Source organism: Zeus faber, assembly GCF_960531495.2.
Source record: "Zeus faber genome assembly, chromosome: 11".
NCBI lineage: Eukaryota > Metazoa > Chordata > Actinopteri > Zeiformes > Zeidae > Zeus > Zeus faber.
Window position 1 is genome coordinate 31,366,516 of NC_137205.1, and position 27,500 is coordinate 31,394,015.

At 47.1% G+C, this 27,500-nt stretch overlaps 1 protein-coding gene across 2 annotated transcripts in view; it reads right to left on the reverse strand.

Annotated features, from left to right (window-relative positions):
• The window catches only part of LOC307237158 (Na(+)/H(+) exchange regulatory cofactor NHE-RF2), a 46,668-nt gene extending 25,971 nt beyond the window's left edge, over window positions 1–20,697 (reverse strand). For both annotated transcript variants that reach the window (XM_080009812.1, XM_080009811.1), the window contains exons 1-2: window positions 20,108–20,697; window positions 18,261–18,554 (exon numbers count right to left, since the gene is read on the reverse strand). In XM_080009812.1, the coding sequence (XP_079865938.1) occupies window positions 18,261–18,554; window positions 20,108–20,314 (501 nt within the window). In that variant the 5' untranslated portion in view covers window positions 20,315–20,697. The remainder of the gene's footprint in view (window positions 1–18,260; window positions 18,555–20,107) is intronic.
• Window positions 20,698–27,500: the final 6,803 nt, after the last annotated feature.

The following is a 27,500-nucleotide window of genomic DNA, read 5'->3' on the forward strand; positions in this document are numbered from 1 at the left end:
TGTGTGTGTGATCATCTGTCCCACGCACAGCTGTCCGGAAGGTTTCTCAACCAGAGATAAAAATATGAGTTCACTCACAGCAATAAAAATAATACATATATAAAAATTATATATATATATATATATATATATATATATATATATATATATGGTTATACAGTATAAAACAAATGTTAATAAGTAAAATGATAATAATGATACACATGTGTGTGTGTTCAACCTGCAACCAATGAAGCAAACACTCATTAAAACAAGGTGCTGACAGTGTAGAGCAGTGGGAAAAAGACAGAGCGAGAGAGAGGGAGAGACAGAAAGAGGGAGAGAGAGAGAGAAGGAAGGAAGGAAGGAGAGAGAGGGAGAGAGAGCAGACTGTGGGAATCTTCCACCTGGGAAACAGGGGAGGGTTCACGTCTTTATCAATCACTCATTGTGTTGCGTTGACACTATGACAGCATCATGGATATACTGTATATTGTAAAGTGAGAGAGCCCCATGCATTACAATAAAATAATTAAAATGCACTTCTTATTCTTCAAAATACCCTTCTCACTTCCAGAAACATCTGAAATCTCAAGATAAGAATACATAATAAACAATCAACTTCTTTTTGATTGTTCTCTCCCGATTATATTCTTAAAAACAGCACATAGTACTTCATAGTGTTTGTTTTGATTTACCACTTGTGTATTTCTGTTCATTTAGCTTCACACACTGTACTGCACTGTACTGTACTGCACTGTACTGCACTGCACTGTACTGCACTGTACTGTACTACACTGTACTGTACTGTACTGCACTGCACTGCACTGTACTGCACTGTACTGTACTGCACTGTACTGCACTGCACTGTACTGCACTGTACTGCACTGTACTGCACTGCACTGTACTGCACTGTACTGCACTGCGCTGCTTGTAACGTTCCAAATCGTTTCCTCGTTATGGACGTTAATATTTTCGGCTTTTTGACATTTTCCGGATGTGGACTGACATTGAAGCGAGTTGTGGCCTGAAGCGGAAACTAGAAACTAGTGGTCGCCCCCCCCCCCCCTCCCCGTGCCTGACTTTATTTTAGATCGATTTATTTGAATTTGTTTCCTAAATGTATGATACAACATGTTTAAACACAACTGAGTTGAGGGACTGTCCCTTTCAAAAATAACCTCTCCTGTTGCTTTCCGTTGCTATGGGACTTAATTTAGTAAAAACTGGATGTTTTTGTGGAAATACTTAAAAATAAATCCTGCACATTTGGAATGGGCAGACTCTCTATTTCCCAACCATACTTTAATATGACGCTGTTTATTCATATTTATTTATTTATCGTTTATAAACATTTAATTTTCATTTATGTTTTTTTTTTTTTTTACAAAGTTTAGTTTTTGATGACCTGCGGACATTTATTTTGTTGATACATTTTTTTATTGAAAAGAAGTGCCCTGCAGAGCCCTGCGATAACATTAGAGTGAAATAAATGTTCATTTAAGTTCAGCAACTTTGCGTCTCATTTGTTATTACGATTCGATTGTTGTATTTTAGCAGATGCAAAGAAAAAAACTAAACGATGAAATCTGCATTAAATACCAGCCATGCTGCTCTGCAGCCATCGGCATCGCTCACTGAAAAACACACATCGCTCGACCACGACCAGAAACAAATTGACAAAACTAGACTCAAATGTTGTCCAACGCTGGAGGTGCATTGTTGGTTCCAGAGCGTCTCCCAGGTGCAGTTCAAAGGTCAGATCCATTTCCAAAATGTCGGTAACACACAAAACATGACACTGGATTAAACCCCAAGATAGTGTTTGACCCAAAGTACGATAAGATCCTGACGACCTCCAGGACTTTAGGTTGTAACACACACACACACACACTGAGTTAGAACATCACAGTTTGTTTGTTCAGACGTTTCAACTCCATGGAGACATTAGTCAGTGGGTTGGAGTAAAACGTTGAAGGTGCTGAGGAAACTAATTAATACTTCCATGTTCAAATCACACACACACACACACACACACACACACACACACACACACACACACACACACACACACACACACACACACACACACACACACACACACACACACACACACACACACACACACACACACACACTAGGTAGTTTGTAGAGTCATTAAGTAGAAAAGAAGAAAAACCTTTGACACCAACATTAACTGTGATTTGTAGATTTAAAAGTGGAGCTCGGGCCGTGGGAGCGGTGTCAGCAGGATGCACAGCACATATTTTAAACAAGTATTAAAGGCCTTTTGTATTATTTGGACACTACATCATGAGGACAAAATTATGAGAGACAGTAAAGGTGCCACGATGATGCCAAATAACCCGTGAACGCACGCATGCACGCGTGTGCGCACACACACACACACACACGCAGGACATTAAATGGGGGTTGGAAGGAGGAAAGGAAAAACAGTTCTCTCTTTTTTGTACTTTTCTGCTGAAGGTTTCCTCAGGAATTTGAGCGGCTCCACCGCACGTCATCACCCCCCACTGCTCCTCTACAGCCTTCTCAACAACGCCAACATCACGTTTTGTTTAAACTTTCTTTTTGCAGTGACTGCGCCACCAGAGTGCACCCTTTCTACAGACAGCGGCGGGAAGCGACGCAGCTTCCTGTTCCTAGTCTCTTACGCGGGCGCGGGGGCTGAGCTAAAAGAGCCAGTGAAGCTTTGGAGAAACGCTCCGGGGGGCTGCGCCTCGGCTCCCCGCGATGGGACTGAGGGCCAAAAGAGACGGAGAGGAATCCCTGGAAAAAGCCGATGGTTTGCATTTATTTCCCGGTGAGGCGACCAGGGTGCGCTTCATGTTTTTGTTGTTGTCCGCTCGGCAGGGCTCCCCCGCCAGGCGCGCCGAGGACCTGCGGCAGAGCGCTAAGTTGTCCCCAGTAAAGCCTTTTGCGCCGTTTTCCCCAAAGCTTTTGCTTCTTTTGGCTCCGTCCCCGCCCGTGTAAGGGACTACAAACAGGAAGTTGCGTGGCTTCCTGCTGGCGACCTGCTGTAGCCACGCCGGGCCCTGGATGCACTGCGGCAAACACAACAAATAGTTTGAAATAAAAGATATTCCATCTTTTTTCAAGTCCTGATCATTTTGTCTTGGTATTTCTTGTGTATTACTTCAAATGAATGGAATTAATAAAAGATAATATTTTGAAATAAAGAGACAGAGAGAGAGAGAGAGAGAGATGTGTTTCAGTCACACCCCTGTTATCAGCCTGCAGCAGATCTCTTCTGGGACCATTTGGGTTATGATGTGTGTGTGTGTGTGTGTGTGTGTGTGTGTGTGTGTGTGTGTGTGTGTGTGTGTGTGTGTGTGTGTGTGTGTGTGTGTGTGTGTGTGTGCAGGGGGGGCACGTGATCTTATAGGGCACCGACGCACTTTCTGGGCCTTTGCTGATGAAAACAACTCAACGGTTTACGTAGCTGCTCATGTGTTTCTGTGTGTGTGTATGTATGTGTGTGTGCGTGTGTGTGTGTAACCGCTCTGTCAGGAAACCCAACAGGATGTTCAGTGACAGATGAGAAGAGGAAATTGGAAAGAAAAAGAGAAAAATAGACGGAGATATAGACAGAATGACAGATAGACACACATAAAGACAGACAGAGGCAGATCAACAGACAGATAGACAGATAAACAGACAGATAAACAGATAAACAGACAGACAGACAGACAAACAGACAGATAAATAGACAGATAAACAGACAGATAAACAGATAAACAGACAGACAGACAGATAAACAGACAGATAAACAGACAGATAAACAGACAGATAAACAGACAGATAAACAGATAAACAGACAGACAGACAGACAAACAGACAGATAAATAGACAGATAAACAGACAGATAAACAGATAAACAGACAGACAGACAGACAAACAGACAGATAAATAGACAGATAAACAGACAGATAAACAGATAAACAGACAGACAGACAGACAAACAGACAGATAAACAGACAGATAAACAGACACATAAACAGATAAACAGACATACAGATAAACAGACAGATATAAGGAAACCAAACTGTTAAGGAATTCTCCTGCTGCAGCAGAATGAATCAATTAGAGGATTCCTTTCCAGCTACGACATGGACACCATTGAAACACACACACACACACGCACACACACACACACACACACACACACACAGGTTTTATGTTCATGTCTCTCTGTTTCTCTCCCTCTGGTTTGTGACTCCACATCAAGCCTCCATCACCCGTCTCCGCCTCCATCACCACTTTGATCCGTTTGATCAGGTTCAGTCGCTCTTCCAATCTGGAATCAATATTTTTACCGGATCGGATTCAGTGCGTCTGCTCTCGTCGGGGAGATGCCGGTGAAACCAGGATCCAAACAGTCATTTAACTATGAATCATTTTGCTGGGGACCCCCTGGCACCTCTTTAAGGACCCCCTGTGGGTCCTCCAACCCCACGTTGAGAACCATATCACATCACATCAGATCCACTCCCACGGAATCAGAGCGATCCAACGTGTGGACGTTTGGGAAGAGAAAAGAGAACAGAGACAATGGAAACTGTGAACACTGTGATAACAGCACAGAAAGAAACACAGTGTGTGTGTGTGTGTGTGTGTGAGTGTGTGTGTGTGTGTGTGTGTGTGTGTGTGTGTGTGTGTGTGTGTGTGTGTGTGAGTGTGTGTGTGTGTGTGTGTCCCAGTGCATCGTCACAGCTGTGAATGCAGGTCAAAGGTCAGATGCACTGAGGGAAACTCACCACGGCTGATTATCAAAGGGGACTTAAACGTTGCAGGTAATTGCAATTTCACAATCACTTTGCAATGATCAAAGCAAAAAAATAAATAATGATAATAATAATAATTATTATTATTATTATATATAATAATAATCATAATCATAATACATAATAATATAAATAAATAATAATAATAATAATAATAATAATAATAATAATGATAATAATATATAATTATAATAATAAAAATAATAATAACAATCATAATAATGATAATAATATATAATCATATATAATAATAATAATAATAATAATAATAATAATAATAATAATAATAACAACAACAACAATAATAATAAATCAATAAAACAAAATCAACAAATGTCAGCCATATTTGTGAGACATTGCAATTTATATAAAAATATAATTAACCATAACTTTTCCACATTAAATGTCCAAATGAACAGAGCTCAAACTTAAAGACACTGCCGGAGAGCTTCACACTGTGTAAAGACTATTTTATACTTGTGTTTCATATTTTTCATATATTTCTTTGTCACTTTGGTTCTTTATGTTGAGGAAATAAAAAAGATGAGGGTTAATATAAAATGCGTTTCTTTTTCTTCCGATGTCCAGTTTTTGCCGCAAAAAAATAAATAAATTATAAAATCAACTTTGCAAATTGTATCGCATGATTTGAGAAAAGCCATCTCTAAAATAAAATAAAATCCTATGAAACATAGAAGGGCTGCAGCAGGTGGTAAACGCACTGAATCTCCGCCCCCCTCCCCCTCCCTCTCTCTCTCTTTGTGCCGGCAGGTCACTGATCGGCCTTGAGCTCAACTGCTGCTGCGCCGTCTCGTCCATGAATAGAGATAAAAAAGAGGAGAGAAAAACGGAATGGAAAGAGAGGAGCGAGTGAAAGGAAAGAAATGTCAGCCAATCCAAAGCCCAGCGGGTTTCCCCAAACGCCCCTCCACCCACCCCTCCACCCACCCCCCCACCGGTTTCCAGACAAACTGGGTCGGTTCCTCTGAGGCAACAGGGATGCAGCGGTGATGGAAGAAGTATCATAGGAGGGAAGGAGGAAAGATCATAACAGTGATTAGCCCCTGACCGATCCCAGGTTTTTGTGACCGATGCTGATCCCGATTTTGGAGAGTCCCAGCCTGACCTCAACCCATGTTTTCACTGATATTTTGTCAACAAGTGCAACATTTTTAAATCAATTTCAAAAACTTCTATTTTATCAAAGTTTCTGTATTTGAGAACCTTCAACTTATAAGCAAACAAAAAATACAAATAAATACATAAAGACCTTTTTGATTGATAAAAAAATGCAAAAGATGATATTAAATAAACATTTTATTTTGTATTTTTTTCCCCCGAGTTCCAGTGAACGCATCATCATTTTCGGAAAAACAAATTTGTTTTCTGAGTTTCCCATGAGTGCAGCATCGCTTCCTGTTTGGAAACCCTTGTCTAAACGCAAGTGTGAACAAACATGGATGGATTTATGATGCCTAGTCGGACTTCTGCGCTTATTTTGGTGAGTAACTTCAAAGTAGTGTAAAACAGACAAGTACAGGATAAATATTCAATGTTTAAAAATTGGGACACATCGGCTGCATAACTGCCTGTGGTGTGGGGATGGTGTGGTTCGAGCATCCACACCTGTCCTGGGTCTAGGAAATTGGTGGATCCAGGATCAGGGTGGCTGTACACCTGTTGCTCGTTGGTTGGTCTAACGAGCAACAGGTAAAACCCCCATCCCCACACTCACTCAGGAGAGGAGCCTTGTCATGACACGTGTCCATCTGCTCCTGGCTTGTTGCATCTAGCCCACTCTCTACAATAAACTGTGTGTCTTCAACCCCATCGTCTGCATCGCTGTGCGTTTTTTATCATTTATCATGTAATTAAAGTAACATGGTATTGCCAATCATTGTTGTGACTTCCTTACAAAACAGACAAGACACATTTGGCACGACAGTACTTTTAAAAAAACACTTCGTCCACACCCGCATCCCCACCCGGTCACTGCAGAGTCCGACTGGTGAAAATAAAAAATGTTGTTTTTATTTTTAGGAATCTGACCCAGAAGATTCTGACTCCACTCCACACCCTGACCTATTAAAGTGTGAAATGATAACGCTGCCTTTTCTATATTTATTACTGAGAATTCAGATTACAGCAAACAGTCCAAATTTAGGTCAAAATTGGGGCATTCGCTAAGAAGTTAGTCGTCGTGTGTCCTAACATAATTCTACGGGTGAAAAGAAAAAAGAAAAATAAGAATCATCTCATCTCCATCAATCTGGATAACATGTAAAAGAAAAAAAACACAATGAGGGACGAGCGATAAGCAGGAATATTGAATTAATCATATTGAATGATACTGCTGCTCAACAACGCCGCCAAGATTTAAAAGTTCACACAACTGGAGTTCAAACTGCTTCCTATTCCACCTCGCACCCAGACTTTGTTTTTCGGGGTTTCACTTCTTTGTTTTTGAGGGAAATTAAAGTTTGTTTATGTCTTCAGGAGGAAATGTCAAATCAGTCAATTTGCAAGTGAATGCAGTGTTTCCAGAGAGTGAAGACCAGGAAACCATCAAAACCATCATATGCACCTCAGACAACGTGCACGTCAGCTCAGAATGAAGCAATAATAACAACAAACACAAAAACAACCAATCATTTCAACAACTTCCCCCTCGACTGAGCTGTCGAGCTGATTGACATCGGCCATGAAAACACACACACCCCCACACACACACATAAAACACACACACGCACACACACACACACAGACACACACACACACAGACACACACACACACACACACCCCCACACACACACATAAAACACACACACGCACACACACACACACAGACACACACACACACAGACACACACACACACACACACACACACACACACACACACACACACACATAAAACACACACACGCACACACACACACACACAGACACACACACACACACACACACACACACACACACACACATAAAACACACACACGCACACACACACACACAGAGACACACACACACAGACACACACACACACACACACGCACACACACACACACAGACACACACACACACACACACACACACACACACAGACACATAAAACACACACACGCACACACACACACACAGACACACACACACACACACACACACACACACACACCCAGACACACACACACACACACACACACACATACACACACACACACACACACAAACACACACCCAGACACGCACACAAACACACACAGACAGACACACACACACACACACCCAGACACACACACACACACACACACACACAGACACACACACACACACACACACACACACCCAGACACACACACACACACACACACAGACACACACACACACACACACACACACACACACACCCAGACACACAGACACCCAGACACACACACACACACACACACACACACACACACACACACAGACACAGACAGACAGACAGACAGCCAGACACACAGACACCCACACACACACACACACACACACACACACACAGACACACACACACACACACACACACACACACACACACACACACACACACACACACACACACACACACACACACACACACACACACCCCTCCTGCAGCCCCACAGCTCTGCTCTCTCATGACCTTCCACAGAACAAACGCTGTGTTTTCAACCGAACGTCCAGATGAAAAACAGCTGTGAAAGCTCCATGTTTTCAGAAGAATATTCCACAAGTGGAAAATGTTGATTATCCAACAATCTCAAGTGGAGTCAACTGAACAAATTTTTACTTGTGACCGTTCGCTGTTTCTCAAACCGGGTCTCGTAAAAACGCTGAGTTTCCATCATTTGTAACCGTTCACAGCAACAACCTCACGGAGCCGTGACTGCTGAGCAACGTTAAATCCCCTTTTCAAACTGGAAACCCACAATAAAGTCACAGTGTTTACACCTTCCCCCGAGGAATGAAACGCTGGTGAACCGCACATTTCATCATTGTTTATATTTAAGCAAATCAACCCTTTTGGCGTGACTAAGAGACTAGAAACAGGAGGTTGCATCGCTTCCTCATGGCAACCTTATGCATTCTGCTCGGGATGTGCTGGGGTAATTGTAAAAAGTAATTTAAAATGATATCTGATTCAATTTGAAGGAGATTTAAAGTTGAAAAATAGCGAAGCTGTCCTCGGTGTGGTGTGCAGGTTGCACGTTCTTCCACTCGCTCTCTTGGGGTTTGAATGAGTGCAGTGTGCATCCAAGCAGCCGACTGTGTTCAAAAGCCGCTGTTGTCGTTTTGGGCTGGAAACACCTCCATGCGGGGACGACGGCGGAACACAGAGCTGATTGGGCGGAGCTATGAAAGACAAAGGAGGAGGAGGAGGAAACACCACCTCAACACTGGGAAGCGGAGCCGAACAACCTGAGATGGGAATCCCAACACTTCCGGGGGAGGAGAGGGAGGTTGACAACAACAACAACAACAAATACAAACAACAACAACAACAATGATTCGGCCTCTTCGCGACAAAAGCGTCCTGTGAGGCATGGACGCATTTTTTAAGGGTGACGGGGGAAGACGTGTCCGTGATGCAACCTCAACACACTTTGGTTTTCTTCAAGCCTCGGAAAATCAGTTTTTCGCAACATTCAAGACAATTTGGCGGCCATTTTGGAAGACGGTAGCCCGGGCCCCCGGGGGTCAAATTCACGGCACCTGCCTCGACATATACCTTTTCATCACATGTAAACCTACATCTGTGCCAAATCTGATTGTGATTCCAAAATTCCAGATTATTGTGGATGATTTACCTTCACCGCCTCTCCTGTGGCGTTGGATTTAAAACCAACACAGCCAAGGGGCGGGTGGAGGCCATGTCAGCGCCAGCTCTTCCTTCATACGGAGTTCCCTTCCGTCTCCAGAAGAAAGTGATGCCTCGATGGGAGGAGCTGGAGCTGGACGGGTCCCCTCGGACCCTGCGGCCGCATCACGCCCTGTTCACGCCGTGACGCCATCATCAGCCTCCCGCGCCTCACTGCGCTCGCATGCAGTCCAACGATGGAGACGTTCGTGACTAAAACGCTAAATCTCACGCACATCAGAGACTCGTGTCAAAGTCTGTTTTTGAACATGCTTTGGAAGAAACATAAAATTCACATTTTATCTCAAACTATAGTTTTTAATACATCCAGAGGTGGCTGCAGCAGGTGGCCAGTAGGAAGCAACGGCACTTCCTGTTTCTAGTCTCTTAGAGGCTCATTTGCAGAAATGCGAAAGTCAGTAAAACCCTGAAAAACTTGATGAAGCGCAGGGTTTTATTTTGATGTCAACCGCTGGAAGAAGCTGTGGAAGCTGCTGCGTGGCTGCCTCAGCGGTGGAGCGTCCAACCTGATGAACGCTCCTTTCACCTCCCGCTTCAAATGCACCACCAAGCTCCAAGTCACCAAGAAACACCAGGCTCCCTGCACGGGCTCCCTGCACGGGCTGGCTGCACGGGCTGGCCGCACGGGCTGCCTGCACGAGGCTGCCTGCACGGGCTCCCTGCACGGGCTGGCTGCACGGGCTCCCTGCACGGGCTGCCTGCACGAGGCTGCCTGCACGGGCTCCCTGCACGGGCTGGCTGCACGGGGCTGCCTGCACAGGCTGCAGCAAGCGCAGGCTTTCCTCTTGTTCCTTCCCTCTCTCCTCCCTCCAACTTCCACGTTGCAATGTTTTCTTGCCGCCGTCTCCATCCAGAACACCCATTCAGAGTGTGATGGTTGCCACGGCAACCGCTCATGTGCATTTCCCCGACAGGCGTCGTGCCGGTAGCCAGGAGAGAAGTAGAGATGGAAAGAAAAACAACCGAACGACAGAGTGAGAGAAGGAGGAGGAGAGTTGAGGAGGAGAGAGGAGAGAAGGAGGAGAGAAGGGGGAGAGAAGGGGGAGCACAAAACCATGTGAGGTTGATGAGGTTGACATTGACAACATTCAAAGTAAAAACAAATTGTTTGTGTTTTCAAGTTGTTCACAACACGGTTCCACATCTGTACATTTACATCTTACTTCATGACAACACACACACACACACACACACACACACACACACACACACACACACACACACACACACACACACACACACACACACACACACACACACACACACACACACACACACACACACACACACACACACACACTTTGGAACTTACGTCCACACCGGGAAAATACGTCACAGAAAAGAAAACGTGTACAAGCACAGTACTAACATACAAATACACAACCCTAAATACACACAAACCTTATACCCCCATCCACCACGTGTGTGTGTGTGTGTGTGTGTGAGCATGTTTGCATGTATTGCAAGTGTGTGTGTTTGTGTGTGTGTCTGCATGTGTTAATGTGTGTGGTTGCATGTATTGCATGTGTGTGTGTTTGTGTGCATGAACATGTGTCTGTGTGTGTTAGTGCATATGTTTGCGTGTATCTGTTTTTGTATGTTTGAATGTGTGTGTTAGTGCATGTGTTAGTGTATGTTTGTGTGTATTGTGTGTGTGTGTGTGTGTGTGTGTGTGTTTGTGCTAGAGTTTGTGTGTCTGTGTTTTTGTTTGTATGCGTGTGTCGGTGTGTATATCGTTTTGAATATTTATATGATTGGGTTTGTGTTTTGGTATGTTTTGGTGGTTTGGTGTTTTTAGTTTGTGTGTGTGTGTGTGTGTGTGTGTGTGTGTGTGTGTGTGTGTAGTATATTTTCTCTGTATCTCATTCTGCTGTTTCTCAGCTTCTCGCTGCATTCCTTCCTCTGCTGTCTACACAGGAGACGCAACTCAGAGTGCTGCACAGAAAGTCAAAACAAAATCAAACAAGACAAAAAAATGAATAAAAACACAAAGTCTGCGAGCGTCACGGTGAAGCACGTCCACCCGAAAGGCCGAGGCGTGGATCGACCGACGCATGGTCCAAACGCCTCGGGCGATGCAGAGGATCTGCTCCGCGCTCAGCGCACGCGCTGCTCCGCTCCTAAAGCGGAAAATCCCCGTGGTGTTTGGCAGCTCGGCCCCCTCGTCTTCCAGCGTGGAAATTTGGGCGCCGGAGCCCGGAGCTTCCAGGATGAATCCCAGGTCTCCCGGACCTTGAAGACGGACTGAGATCATGGATCGGTCTCAGCCAGGGCCCGACAATAACAGTTGCTCAGTTGCCCCGGGCGACCGTCTTGTGCCTGGTGTGGTCGCCCCGGCGTCAACCCCTTCCCACACACACACGCGTGTTATACCTCAATATGTTTAGAAACAAAACTTCCGCCGTGGAAAATTAGATATTCTGGTTGCTTGGGTAGAAATGAAAAAGGAGAACATTGAAATATGGATGATAACTATAGAGGATTATTATCACTCAAGTATGAAGTGATACAAATTCGGCAACCAGCTTGTCAGACTTGCCAACCACGTATGATGTTCTCTGCAGTAACCGAAGGGAGCGGTCTCACACCGATTAATATTCATGAGCTGAAATTTGAGTGACATTTACACTCATTGGCCAAATCGCCTCCAGGTGAGAACTGAAAAGGTGAACGTTCAGCACATCGGGGGTGTGTCTTCTGAAAGGGGGCGCAGCTTATTGGTGTGATGCTGTGATCCGATTGGCCGTATGTAAATGAGCATCGAGGATTACATTATGAGAAAATGATTCAGCGGCGATATTTAAGATTTATTTAAGGTTTATTTAAGATTTATTTAAGGTTTATTTAAGATGTATTTAAATGTTGATGTTGTTGATGGACGGACAATATTTGATGTGCATAAAGGACTGAGTACGACTATGTCAGCTACGTCAGCTACGTCAGCCTCCTGTACCACGTGGCACCAGGCGGCACAACCAGAGCCTGTGACTCAGTTGGGCAGATACTTCATTGTGGGAACTTTGAGGCCCATTCATCACATTTAGTTCAGACTCAAAACCGAGGTTTTATTTTCACACAGGAACAATGACCGATGGTATTATGGGATATTCCTGATATCAGTCCTGGTGTCCTGCTCTGAAATGGGTTATGACGTGTTTGCGCGCACACACGCACGCACGCACACACACACACAAAAACACCTGTGTGTGACATCCAAGCTGTGGACATTTTCACCCTGCTCATTTTGTGTGTGTGTGTGCGTGTGTCTCAGTCTGTGAAAGTCATCATGGCTCCTGCTCTGCAGGAAGTGCAGGAGGTGGACCGAGAAGCAGACAACAGGGACTCCAGAACGTGGGAGTCCAGTCCGCCCAGTATTTTGGGAAGCAAGAGAGGTGCCATTGTTGTAAACAGAAAAGCTTTCACTTTTTAAAGCTGTAAACTCACACACACACACACACACACACACACACACACACACACACACACACACACACACACACACACACACACACACACACACACACACACACACACACACACACACACACACACACACACACACACACACACTCTCTTGGCTATTGGCTTACGTACATGAAAACACAGTGTGGAGGTTTTTGTCCCCGACCTCGATATAAAGGCAACTGGAAGGTTGAGTTTCGTATAAAAGACATTTTCGTACGGAAGGGTTCGATTTTGGTCAGGATTAGTGCTGTACCGAAAATAACAGACGATAACATTACAATAACTGTCTAAAAACAATAAAGACAATGTCCAAAATACAAAAATATATACAATATACAAAACATGATTCCATGCACAGGATCACTTCAATGACTTTGAAATAATAGGCTATGGGGCAAAGGGGCAGTCAGGCTGCGGGTATAAATATGAATATATATATATATATATATATATATATATATACATAATATAAAAATAGATGGTACAGATTCTGTACAGATTCCATGCAGACATGGGGGAAGACTTCCTCGCTCTGTTTTGGCTTTTAGGTTTTTTTGTTTTTGCCAAGATGAGATGGGACAGGGAGCCGAGGCAATGGAACCCTGATTGATTAACATACTGTAGGCATGTCCAGCTGCTGAGCCATGAGAGAGGGCGAGGGAGAGAGAGAGAGAGAGAGAGCGAGGAGAGAGGGAGAAAGAAAGCGAGAGGGGGAGGGAGAGAGAGAGAGGGTGGGAGAGTGGGAGAGAGGAGAGAGAGAGAGAGAGAGAGAGAGAGCGAGGAGAGAGGGAGAAAGAAAGCGAGAGGGGGAGGGAGAGAGAGGGAGAGAGAGAGTGAGAGAAAGAGAGAGAGAGAGAGAGAGAGAGAGAGAGGAGAGAGAGAGGGAGAGAGGGAGAGGGAGAGGGAGAGGGAAAGGGAGAGGGGGAGCAGAGAGGAGAGGGGAGAAAGAGCGGGAGTGGAGGGAGAGAGGGAGAGAAATAGGGAGGGAGAGAGGGTGAGGGAGGGAAGAGGACAAATCCAGGAAGACAGAAATGCTGGAATGTCCACCTCCAGTCATTCTCACATTCCGCTTCGCCCTCAACTTCTCCCCCGGCTGAAATCAGGGGGCGTGGTTAGAGACTGCACATCGCAAGTCAGCATCGCCACGGCTACCGGCGCTACATTAAGCCGATTCACACCAACGCTAGGATAGTAATGACTACTACCAACATCATGGGGCCGGGCGGTATTGACAAAATCAAAATAATCTCAATATTTATTTTCACAAATACATTGTTCGACAACGTTTCCCAGTTCGATCGTTTTTCTAAATGGTTCAGGCCTCATAAACACTGTGTTGGTTTCTCTGGAGATCATTTTATGCCGGAACACGGAGAAGGGATCGCAAGCTGCGCGTGGGCGTCCACGTGACGTGCGTGCGGAAAGCATCCCCCCCTTCAGCAGTCAGTCAGCGTGCTTCAGCAGTCAGTCAGCGTGCTTCAGCAGTCAGTCAGCGTGCTTCAGCAGTCAGTCAGCGTGCGTTACAATAACAGGATGAAACAGATGGAAGCTTCCAAAATGCACAGGGATAACATTTCATCGAGGAATCATCGACATGTTTTTACACAGTGCGTGTGAATGGAACGCGGCTCTCCGTGCGCCCCCATCGCCGCATCCCCCTTCCTCCAAAAAACAGTGTGGGGATTATTTTCTGCGCGTAACGCATGGAGGGGGGCCATCAGCGAGAGAGTCGCGGAGGAAGTGTCCCCGTTACGCACGGTCTCCTTCCATACCGCTCCAAACGCACTTGTTTTGATGGATGGAGAAGGAGATGTAAAATAAAATATATAATAATATGATACATATAAAATATATAATAACCTACATTTCAAATTAAAATGCACTGTTCTGTCGATCGTGCTATCTCATCACCAGCGCACGCATCGTCGGTGCCATCGGAGCTGCAACTAAGTCGCCACCTGCGCCACCATGTCCAAATCCTCCATCTACTCCCTTGCTGTCGCACCGCTGAGCGCCTACGTCCGATGCTCCCTGTGGTCCCATGGACAGACGGACGGACGGACATTTTTTGATACTGTCAAAATATTGCATATGGTGGCAAATATCAAGATATCGAACATCGGCCTAAGCCTAATTGTGATATAATATCTCGGGGTGGGAATCACCAGGGATCTCACGATACAATATTATCCTGATACTTGGGTTGAGATACGATCATGTTGAGATTCTTTATGTTCTGCAAACTTTTAGACAGGAAAACAGCCTTTTCAAATGTATCCGTGTTAGTGAGGACATGGTCTCTATCTCAATAAATATGAATTTGAAAAATCCATCCTGGGTGTCAGAGTGCCGACGCAGCATCGCCGGGAAAAATATTGCGATGCTACAATTTCTCTGAAAAATATAATCCTAGTCCTATGTGGAGTGAGCGCCCCGCCCTGGTGCCGTTCCGCTGCTGGTGGACAGGGAACTCCATCAACAGACTGGTGGTCGCCCGGCCGCAAAGAAACGGAAAGAGTGTGATACAAAACAAAAGGTGACAGTGAACGGAGAGACGCATCATCCAGCTCGGAAAACACCAGCGCGGCATCACCAGGCAGCGTCTGCACGAGCCTGGAGTGTCTCACTTTGGTGCTGAATTCACTGTTTCACCCCAGACTGAGACAGAAAAACCCAAAATGTCAATACGGAGTCTCCGGGCCAGAGGAGGGCGGCGCTAGGGAGCTTCCAGGGGGAAGGCGTATCCCAAATTCTGATTCCGATTTGGATTTGTTCAAACCATTTCCAAAATCGTGCAAAAGAACTTGAGCTGCATCACGATGACGCAACAGAAAGCTCGTCCAAGTTCCCCGCTTCGCCTTTTCAAAGACCACTGCTCCCTTTGGCTTTGGGATGTTACTGGAGCTTCATGATGGAGGGGGAGGGGAGAGGGAGAGAAAGAGAGGGAGAGGGAGGGAGGCGGAGAGAGAGAGGGAGACCCCAAAAAGTGGAGTGAGGGTCTCTGTGAAAGTGGAACTGATCAGTCCTGTCACCGCTGCTGTAAACAGGGTTTGACGTATCAGCGAAGCAGGACAAAGTGAAAACACATGTTGTGTGAATGGAGGAGGAAGAATGAGAGGGAGGTAGAGAGAGAGGGAGAGCAAGAGAGAGAGAGGAAGAGAGAGAGGGAGAGGGGGAGAGAGAGAGAGAGAGGGAGGGGGCTGGTGGAAGCACAGTGGAATGTTTCTTTCTTTCCCGACAGCTACAGTATGTTATTCAGTTATGGACGGACGGACGGACGGACGGACGGACGGACGGACGGACAGACAGACAGACAGACAGACAGACAGACAGACAGACAGACAGACAGACAGACAGACAGACAGAGACAGACAGAGTTAAGGATCCAGACTCTGATGCTGTGGCTGATGATGCCGTTTCTCGTGACGTTTGGATTCATGCAAGCAGGCTTGAAAATAACAGCACGGATGTTCTGCTCTGGGATCAGTTTGACTGAGTGCAGAACACAGGCTACACCCATGCTTGTTTCTCGGGATGCACCGACGGTGAAATTCTGGGCCGATGCCGATACTGATGTTTAAAATAACGATTTGGTCGATGGCCGATGCCGATATCGATGTTTACAGAGTTACCCCGAACACAGCATCACTTACAGTTTTCCGAGTTCCCATGAACGCAGCATCACTTCCTGCTTGGATATGGTTCTATTCTAACGCCTTAACGGAAAGGAAATCCCCGACTGGACAAAAATGCGAAGTCAACGAATGAACAGGCAAGGAACAGGCAAACCACTGGGTCGTCATGGACATTCCAAAAAGCTCACACCACTAGCAGCACAACGCAGTTCTGCAGGAGGCCATGTGGAACCACTAACCTGCTGTGATGTATCATCATGGAAAAACTCCAAGGCCAGGCCAATCTGCATCACATGGGAACCTGCTAACTGCCAGACTGCAGCTTTTAGGCCAATTTACAACCTTCGGCTCATTTCCTGTTTGGCAGGAACAGAATCGCTCGTTTGTCCGCTGCCGTGCTCCTAAACTCTGAGCCTGCCGTGACCTCCGACCTCTCTGAGCCCGCTTGGCTTCTGCTCTCCGGTCTGGAACCCATCGAGGGAGCGATACCCTTCCCTCGGGACAAATACGTCACACACGCCCAAGCGCACAGATACATACACACAAACCGAGTCACCGACAGGAGGCCTGACGACAGCTTGGCCCTTAATCTCATTTCATTCCGGTGGCGAGCAAGAAAAACAAGCCCCGGTCGGAGACAACCATCCCGCTGCCTGGGAGACCAAGGTCGATCGGTTAAGAACCATTTCCTCGTCTCGCCGAATACGTTCCAGGAGCAGCAGCCGGTTCCTGGCTGTTTTTCCTCATTTAGCAACCTGAGAGGAGTGGGTCCCAATGTTGGGCACTAGACCCCAGCAGAGGGTCGCAAAGCCTTGGATGACTTGAGGCGTATGTCTCCTAATAAATAGTCAAATCTTGGTTCAAAAAGTCATTTCAATATAATCTCCCATACTTCACCCTCTAAACTTCAAATACCATAAAGTCAACAAAGGATTAATAAAGTATTATTTTATCTCATTAATTGTGACAAAATCCACGACTATATTGTATTGTATGCCACACAAAGCTAAAAGCTCTCTCTACCATGAGAATAGAACCACTTCAGACAAAAACAACCACAAACCACTAAGAAATACTTGAGAAGCATTTATATATATATATATATATATATATATATATATATATATATATTGTGGTTTGATGATGGTGTGGTTTGAGCAGCCACACCTGCCTTGGGTCCAGGTAATTGGATCAGAGGTGGCTGTACGCCTGTTGCTCGACAGAGCAATCAACGCGCAACAGGTAAATAACCCATCACCACACACACACAGGAGAAAACGCCACTCGGGTGGGTGTGGAAGGCGGGACTGCCAGAGTGGCGGCTGAATGGGGTTTATGTTTTCATGTTATTTTATAGCAAAAATCGGAAAAGATTCGGCTTTAGCTTGAACAACTCAGCCAGGCCGACCATGTAGCTCCCAAAACAAACAACAAAAACAACAACAAAGAGCAGCGTCTGAACCGTTTCAAGCGGCCTTACCTTCTTGGCCGCCCTCGAGGGAGACCTCTGGGGCTTGGCCGTCTGGCCGCTGAGGGCGACGGGCTGCTTGGACGCCGAGCCGTTCTCCCTCTTCTTGCTGGGGGAGGAGGGGGCGGAGGAAGGTGAGGGAGAGGGCGAAGCAGGCGGAGAGGAATAGGAGGACGGAGGAGCAGACACTCGCACCGCCATCTCCTCGGTGGCGGTGAGCCGAAGGCTACGGAGCAGCTCGTCAGTCTCGCGGTCCACCACCAGCAGCCTGGTCTCCTGGTCCACAGCCTTGATCCGCTGGACCACCTGGGGGGGCGGGGGGCGGAGGTGAAACAGAGATGGAGCGGGGGTGGACGAGCAGAAAACAGGGTGGAGAAAAGGAACGCAAATGAATAACAGGGGAAAGGAGAGAAGGAATGTGCTGGGGCGAGTTGGTGGCAGAGTCGCGAAAACTGCGAACTGCGCCGTAAACGTCGGCATTTTTTTGGCCCGAAGAGAAAACGTCGACAATTCCATTCCCCACTGAGGAGCACCTACAGACTGCACGGCTGCTGGATCCAGGCGGAAGGGTGTCATTATTGGTATTGACTGCCGTTTCTTGTAAACAAAAATCAATCAAAAGAGCCAGACACAAAAAGACGATATAAACACAAACCACAAATTGGGCACAGAGCGGGGCCACAAGCTGACCGCTTCAAACGGTTCCAAAGGCAGAACAGTCACACGAGAGAAAACATCAGGCGGTCAAACCAGTGACTGACATCAGCAATTTCTCCAAAAGCATCTTTTCTCTGTTAGGGCGTCTTTCAAGTGCGTGTCAAGCCACGTTTGTACTCATCCTGGAAGCGTGGATGGGTGGACATTGGGGTGAGGGCTAAGTGTCATGAAAAAAGAAGACCCCGATGCTTATCTTCTATATCTCTGCAGAGCAGTTTAACCGCCAAACATTCAGTTCGGGGGTCGACCACAAACCGAGGCCGACCTTCCACTCTGCCGCTTCTTCCCGCTCCGGGTGGAGCTGCCGTCTCCATCGCGTCTTTGGAAACCGTTGTGTCAACGTGTTGCAGCCGCCGCCGCCGACAGCCGGCTGTGGAGCCCGGCCGCGGGAAGCAAAACCACACTGAGGCCCACAAACTGCGGAGACGGTTGGTGCGGTTCACCCAAACCTCCAAAAGGTATCAAATGGGGGATTTTTAACAAAATAATCGTTTGGTCACCACTTTGCTAAAAAACGGTCCCAAAAATGTAAATAAATACCCCCAAGTTTCGGTTCTTGCCAAGTACCGAGTACAATAACAAAGGGGTGTATACAAATAAAATCATGTACTTTTCATTCCCTGTGGGAAAGGCGGACCCGCCACCAACAACAGAAACAGCATATTCTGTAGAGGAGCAGATGAAGAACACAAATACAGTGAATGGTTGTTTCTTAGATAAATAACTATGGGGTGAATATCAAATTTGTGATTCTTTCAAATGAAATAAACTTGCGGGTCACCACTTAAATGCTGACACACTGTTTGGGATGTGTCGATCAGGGTGTTTTGCTCTAGAAACGTCTGCCCCAGCAGGCGACCCCCCCCCCCCCCCCCCAGGAGGGTGGAGACTTCAACCCCCCCAGACTTCAGCCCAAAGTTACACCCTTGGTCACAGCTGGAGGAGCCATGACCACGAGAGAAACATGACCTCACAGGTGAGGTCATCATTTGCCTTTTGGGTGAGCAACCTGAAAGAATCATGGGTGATGAGCACCAGCGTCGTGGGACATTTTTATTCTCACGCGGACGTGATGAGAATGGGGGGGGGGGGGGGGGGGGGGGGGGGGGGGGGTGCCAGTGGGCCGTTCTCTGTGCTCCTACCTGGTGGTGCGTCTCTCTCTCCACGTTGCCCCCGTTCACCTCCACCACCCGGTCCCCGGCGCGCAGCCCGGACGCCTCCGCCGGGGACGCGGGCTCCACTTTGCGGATGAACTGTCCGCTCTTCCCCTTCTCCCCGTGCAGGTGGAATCCATACCCGCTCTGCCCCTTTGTCATGACACAAAGCCGCGGTTTCAGGTCGCTCGCCATTGCCCCCCCGCGCAGCCCCTCGACGTCGGTTCCCACGGTGTCCCCGCGGCCGAGACGCGCTCCGACGGACGGTTTCTTCGGACGCACGGCGGAGCCCTCCGGGGCGGAGCCCTCCGGGGCGGAGCCCTCCGGGGCGGTGCGCGCCGGGGCGCCGTGCGCTGCGCGCCGCTCGGGGAAACTACGCGGGATCCAACTTTTACGCAGCGGGGCTCCGCGCGCCCGACGCGCGCAAGGCGACGAAGAAGAGCCCGGCGGTGACGGAAGCTGCGTCTACGGCATCTACGGCAGCTCCACGGAGGCCCCCGGACCTTCACGGGTGGTGTTCTCCATCCTCTGGACCTCCATCCGCGGGGGTGAGAGATGCGCGCCTCTCCAGACCTCCACCCCTGTCAGCCGCTCGGGGAGTGTGGGTTCAGTTATAGCTGGTTGGAGATCTGCACTCAGCGCCGCCTCCACCCTGCGACTCCTGTGGGGAGAAGGGTGGATGAAAAGTCGTGTGACACCGCCCCCAGGTGGAAAACGGTTGAAGCACCACCACTTCTTTCATATCAAGTTCAAGTTCAAGTTCAAGTTCAAGTTCAAGAGATCATTTGTCACATACATACACATACGTTCATACATATATGCAGTGAAATGTCATGACACCGGGTGGTTACGCACAATAAGCTCTAAAAATACTAAAACATTTATATCACATGGATATTATTATGTATGTTATTATTATATCATATATATATATATTATATCTAATATATATATTTATCTTTCATATGATTTAGTCTGAACTCAAACCACTGTCCTAAACTGTCTCCTAGCTCCTAAACTGTCTCCTAGCTCCTAGACTGTCTCCTAGCTCCTGGACGGTCTCCTAACTCCTAATCAGTCTCCTGGCCCCTAGACTGTCACCCTAACTGTATTCTAACTCCTAATCAGTCTCCTAGCTCTTAGGCTTTCTCCTCAACTGTCTCCTGACTCCTATACTGTCTCATAATCAGTCTCCTAGCTCCTAGACTTTCTCCTAGCTGCAAGACGGTCTCCTAGCTCCTAGACGGTCTCCTAACTCCTAATCAGTCTCTTGGCCCCTAGACTGCCTCCTAATCAGTCTCCTAGCTCCTAGACTGTAACCCTAACTGTATTCTAACTCCTAATCAGTCTCCTAGCTCCTAGACTGTCACCTTAACTGTCTCCTAGCTCCTATACTGTCTCCTAATCAGTTGCCTAGCTCCTACACTTTCTCCGAGCTCCGAGCTGGTCTCCTAGCTCCTAGACGCTCTCCTAACTCCTAATCAGTCTCCTGGCCCCTAGACTGCCTCCTAATCAGTCTCCTAGCTCCTATACTGTCACCCTAACTGTATTCTAACTCCTAATCAGTCTCCTAGCTCTTAGGCTTTCTCCTCAACTGTCTACTAGCTCCTATACTGTCTCCTAATCAGTTGCCTAGCTCCTAGACTGTCACCTCGACTGTCTTTTTACTCCTAGATTGTCTCCTAACTCCTAAACTGTCTCCTAGCTCATAGACTGTCTCCTAAACGGTCTCCTATCTCCTAGGCTGTCTCCTAATCAGTCTCCTAGCTCCTAGACTGTCTCCTAACTCCTTATGAGTCTCCTAGCCCCGAGACTGTCACCTTAACTGTCTTCTAACTCCTCGACTGTCTCCTTGCCCCTAGACTGTCTCCTTACTCCTAATCGGTCTCCTAGCTCCTAGACTGTCTCATAATCGGTCTCCTAGCTCCTAGACTGTCTCCTAACTCCTTATGAGTCTCCTAGCCCCGAGACTGTCACCTTAACTGTCTTCTAACTCCTCGACTGTCTCCTTGCCCCTAGACTGTCTCCTTACTCCTAATCGGTCTCCTAGCTCCTAGACTGTCTCATAATCGGTCTCCTAGCTCCTAGACCGTCTCCTAACTCCTTATGAGTTTCCTAGCCCCGAGACTGTCACCTTAAATGTCTTCCAACTCCTCGACTGTCTTCTTGCCCCTAGACTGTCGCCTTACTCCTAATCGGTCTCCTAGCTCCTAGACTGTCTCCTAATCAGTTTCCTAGCTCCTCGACTGTCTCCTAACCAGTCTCCTAGCTCCTAATCAGTCTCCTGGCTCCTGGACTGTCTCCTAGTCCTCAGCTGTCTCATGGACCACTGATTCTCGCCTTGTTCAGATGAAGGATCCTAAATCACATCTGCAGGAGGCCACAGAGAGTTTAGTCTTAGGATCCAATCTGAGAAGAAATGTGTTTAAAGTTTAACTATTGAACATTTTGCTGGGGACCGGGTGAAGCCTCTCGAAGGACCCCCCCGGGAGTCCCCAGACCCCACGGTTAGAACCACAGCGTTCTCTTGTCTAGCGTCCGATGCAGAATTATTCCATCCATGGTCCTGATCAGTGACTCGGCCGGAGAGAGCGATGGTGCATGATGCAGATGTTGTCAGATGTTTGTAAAGTTGAGCGCAGGCTTCCTGGTCAGATGTTCCTGCATCGTGTATGATGTGGAACACGTTCTTTTCTGGAAACTTTCCATGTGTATTCTTCCATGTTTTCTTCATGTTTCCTCTTTCTCTTCGCTCTTGGACGCAGGGCACTTCTTGCTTCTTATTCTGGTGGAATGACTTTGTGCTTCCCCGCTTGGCGACCCAGGTAGGACACAGCCTGCATCCGAACAAAGCTGCTTCTGCATCATTCACGCAGAAATACACAGCGTGACTCCCGTTGAATGGTGTAAAGATATGACATCATGAGAGCGCTGGCTGGCTGTCTCATTTAAGTTCATGTGTGTTTCCAGGATTCTAGGAAGGCACAGAAACAACGAACTGTGTTCAAACTCAGACCTCAGATGCTTGTAAAAAGAGCCTCAATGACATATTTTAAATGAAAAACATATCCAGGTGAATATGTTTGAGTGAAATCATAATTTCTATATAATCCACGTGGAGCTCCCTCCACGCTCTCATGAAAAAGCAACCGATGCTCAAATTCCCTTTCACAATTTCTTGACATTGAATGTGGGATATCTGCACTTTGACCAGTAACATCAGATTAGAAAGTACAATAAAACATATTATTATTTATCTTTATCTGTTTGCTTATTGGCCTAATTGCAATTTTTTTTCTAAAGTATGCATTCATCACACTCTCAAATTGTACACTGGGACCCAAAAATGGATTTCATGAGCAATGAAAATCAGGTTGTAAACACCTTGTTTAGGGGCTATGATATTTACACGTAGGCAGCCCTTCTGAATAAGATGGAGTTATTTGGGGAAAGGACGAGTTAATGCACCTCAACAGCGGTAATGATGGAGGATACAGACTGCAGGTGGCAGTGGTGGAACACCTCCTCCACAAGGGAACTCCACAAAGTTCCATTTGTCTGTCTATGGAGAGATACCGACGTGGAATTTGAATCCAGCATCACCTTCTCCATTTTAGAGCAAATGTGAAGTTTGTCGGTTGCTATGGGGTTGCTATGGACCCCGGCCACCATTTTTGGAGGATCACTTCCGTTCAGTCGCTTAGAGAAATAGATGAAACTTGCGAAACGTACAAAAAGGGGTGGAGGTTTCACACACAAGGGTTGCAACATTTTCTATGTTTTCCACCGAGCAAGACTTCCAAACATCTTTGAGCTGAAACACGCCGAGCGACGTTCACCATGTGAGGGATGCTCTGCATGTCGGGGTGGCTCCGGCAACGTGACGTCAGCTCCACCTTCCCTGTCGGTTGGAGTGTGCAAATCAGTTTCACTCACCAACCCCACCGCAATAATTAGAATGAAGATGTGAAATGGGTGCTAAATTAGTCCATCTTGCAAAATATTCACATAAATATGGCCTTTGCTATCAACTGTCATGGGAAACAAAAGTTCCATATCAGTACATTACCTCTCTCTTATCTCTCTTCCTGTCCATTATGATTCAGAGCTCTAATTAATGTGTTTTCCTGCTCCGCCTTCTCAGGGGAGAACAAACGAGCCAATCAGATTCGTACTGGCCTGATGACCTGTAAGTATAGGCTCCTCCCACTTCCCGCCAATGAGAGTTTACAGTCGATCAAGTGAGCTTGGAAGCCTATTACATGAATTAAATCAAGCAGAGCAGCTTAGTGGTGGTGTTCCTGTTTCAGGGTGGGGCTACGAAAAAGGTCCTTGATTCTCATGGAGGGCGCTTATAAATATAATTTATTATTACTTATTTATTTATTTATTTGTTTGTTTGTTTATTTATCTATCTATTTATTTATTTAATTTAAATTTTTGTTTTGTTTTTTTAACCCGTGCTGTCAGCATGCAGGACGTACAACACAGAGTCTTTGTTCCATTGCATTCAGGACAGAGTTAGTCTGCCAGTTGAGTTCAACTTCTCAACCTGCAAAGAAACTCTTTATTTATTCTTTATCATCAACAACTTCTGCAATAACTCTGTCCTGTGACGAGCTGTAGAATGACAAGAGGCGACAGACCGACACCCCGCCCGAGCCCCCGCCCCATGGGCAAGCCGGCAGGACCCCCATGCCCACCTACGCCGTCCCCCACACCCCAACCCACACCCACAACAGCAAGCAGCGGGAAGGCACCCGGCGGCGCTCTCCGCAGCCCCGCCAGGTCGCAGCACATCCCATCCAACCGCCCCCCAGCCAACCAGGCCCCCACACCGACCCGCCAGCGACCGGCCACCCCAGAAAACCCCAGTGCTCAATGTGTGCTGTTAGCTATTGCAGTTAAAATCGCGGGGTTGCGGGTGTGAGTCCTTCAGGCAAGTCAAACCCGGATCACTCGCACCCCTCCTGCCCCGCAGACCCTGGTCCGGTGGAGTGTTGTTCGGAGTAGGATTGTAGTGCCAGTGTAGGTGTTCTAAGCTAATGTGAGTGTGATTCAAATTTTGGGACGGACGAGAAGCACGCTGGGGCAGGAGCGTGACAGGCAAGATGGCAGCTGCCCGCCGCATCCCCACCCACATAGCCAGCACCCCACCCATCCCGCAAGCCCTCGCTCTATTGTGTGGTGTATGTGCTGAGTATGAGTTTTGGCACTGGAAGAGATAGGCGAGTCGCGACCGGATCGATCCAGGGGAGCAGCAGGCCAGGGAGCGACCACCTAGACCCCCTCCCCCCGGACCCAACCGGTGCCCCAGTGCGCCCACCTCGCGTACCTGGTGGCAGCCAACCTACAGCGATCAGCCAAGGACGTAGAGCGTCCGCCATGTCTGGCAGCTCCGCGCCCCCATCAGGCCCCTGGTCAGCCCCCAGCCGCCAAGCATGCGGCACCCCCACCCACAGCCCAACCCCCCAGCGACGAGCGCCTCAGGCACCGAGAGCGTCGGAGGGCAGGTACCCCGTCAGCCCGGTGTGATGACAGGAGACCGCCCCCCATGAAGGAGGCCACAAAGTGAGCCCTGCGCCTGGCACAGCCAGCCAGGTTCAGGACCCTGGTTGACAGGACCAGACGGAACGCCCAACCAGCCCCGGCACGACAGGCCCCACAGGGACACACAGGCCCAGCCCCCCCCGCCCCCAACCCGAGCCCCAGAACCCACAACCACGCCTGGAACTCACCCACGGACCCCAGCTGCAGGTACTCCCCGGGAGCACATGTCCATCCCCCCCCCCCTCGAAGACAGGCCAGCTCACTCAGGTAAAGCAGCAGGCGCCACCACCCAGACCACCTAACTCCCCCGTGGGGCCCTGGGATCCCCCAAGAACACAGGCCCACTCACCACGGATGTCCTCAGAGCCGCCCGGGTGTCCACCCAACCGTGGAGCCCCAGCAGACCAGGAGGACCCCCACAGGCCCCAAAGCACAATGACATTGCACTGACTTAGGAAGACTCAAGTATTAAAGGATGGAGTTCTGTCAGCGATAAAAATCTGCCCCTTTGTCATGACACAAAGTAGCCCATATAAAAGTGATAAAAGTAGCCCATATCTCATTAAATGAATCAACATGGTTTTGGGATATTGCCAATAGTTTTCCCATTGAGATTTAATCTATTAATAACTGCAACCATTGGGATGTGGTGAGATTATCTCTATTTTTCCAATTGAGTAATATGGTTTTCTTGGCCATTGTTAAGGCGATCAAAATAGGTTGGTGGTGTTTCAGTGGTGGGTCGACTGAGGAGAGGTCACCGAGGAGACATATAGACGGGGAGAATGGAATGCTGCGACCCAGAAGGGTTGACAGCTTCTTGGTGATGTTGGTCCAGAATGCTAGGATAGGTGGGCAGAGCCAGATGGTATGAAAGTAGTCATCTCTGGTATCAAGGGAACAGTGGGAGCAAACGTCTTCATCCACAAAACCCATTTTGAACATTTTGTGCGCCGTGATATGGGCTCTGTGCAAAATCTTATATTGGATTATTATTATTTTGGCATTTTGGAGTTGCGGGTCATAGAAAAGGTGCTGTTGCAAATAAGCTTCCACAGATTGATATCGGTGGGAACAGCAAGGTCTCTTTCCCACTCCATTGTAGGTAAAGATAAAGTGTCTGTTTTTAATAAAAGTTTGTATATTCTGCAAAAGGGATTTTTCAAGTGACCGATATGAGTGAGATGTTCAATCATTTCAGGTGGTTGTAGGATGTTGTTCGTCAATTTGATTTTAACTTTTAGAGACCGTAAATTAAGGAATTGAAGGAAGCCGTGGCCACCAATGTTATACCTTTGGGTTAAGGTTGGGAAGGATATAAGCAAATTGTTTTCAAAAATGTGTTCCAGATGAGTAATTCCTTGCCTTTTTCCAAGACCTAAAGATTATTGGTCTGTTTTTAACCAGGAAATCTGGGTTGTGCCAGATTGGCGTAAATTTGTTTGGAGATAGAATGTGACCACTGAGTTTGAGGAATTTCCACCAGGCTGACAGAGTTGTTGCGATAAATTTTAAAGCAATTATGTTTCCTTATTGATTCAGTAAGGAATGGAAGATCGGATAATGATAACTCCTGACATTCAGATTGTTCAATGTAAATATAATGTATTATTATTATTATTATTATTATTATTATTATTATTATTATTATTATTATTATATTATCATCAGCACTATTATTATTATTATTATTATTATTATTATTATTATTATTATTATTAGCCGAGTCACTGGGTTTTTTATAGACAGATAGACGGGGTACTCCTTTGCTTTTTCAACTGCTTAAACACTCCCAAACTGGGGTCCACGGCCCCCTAGGGCCTCAAAGAAA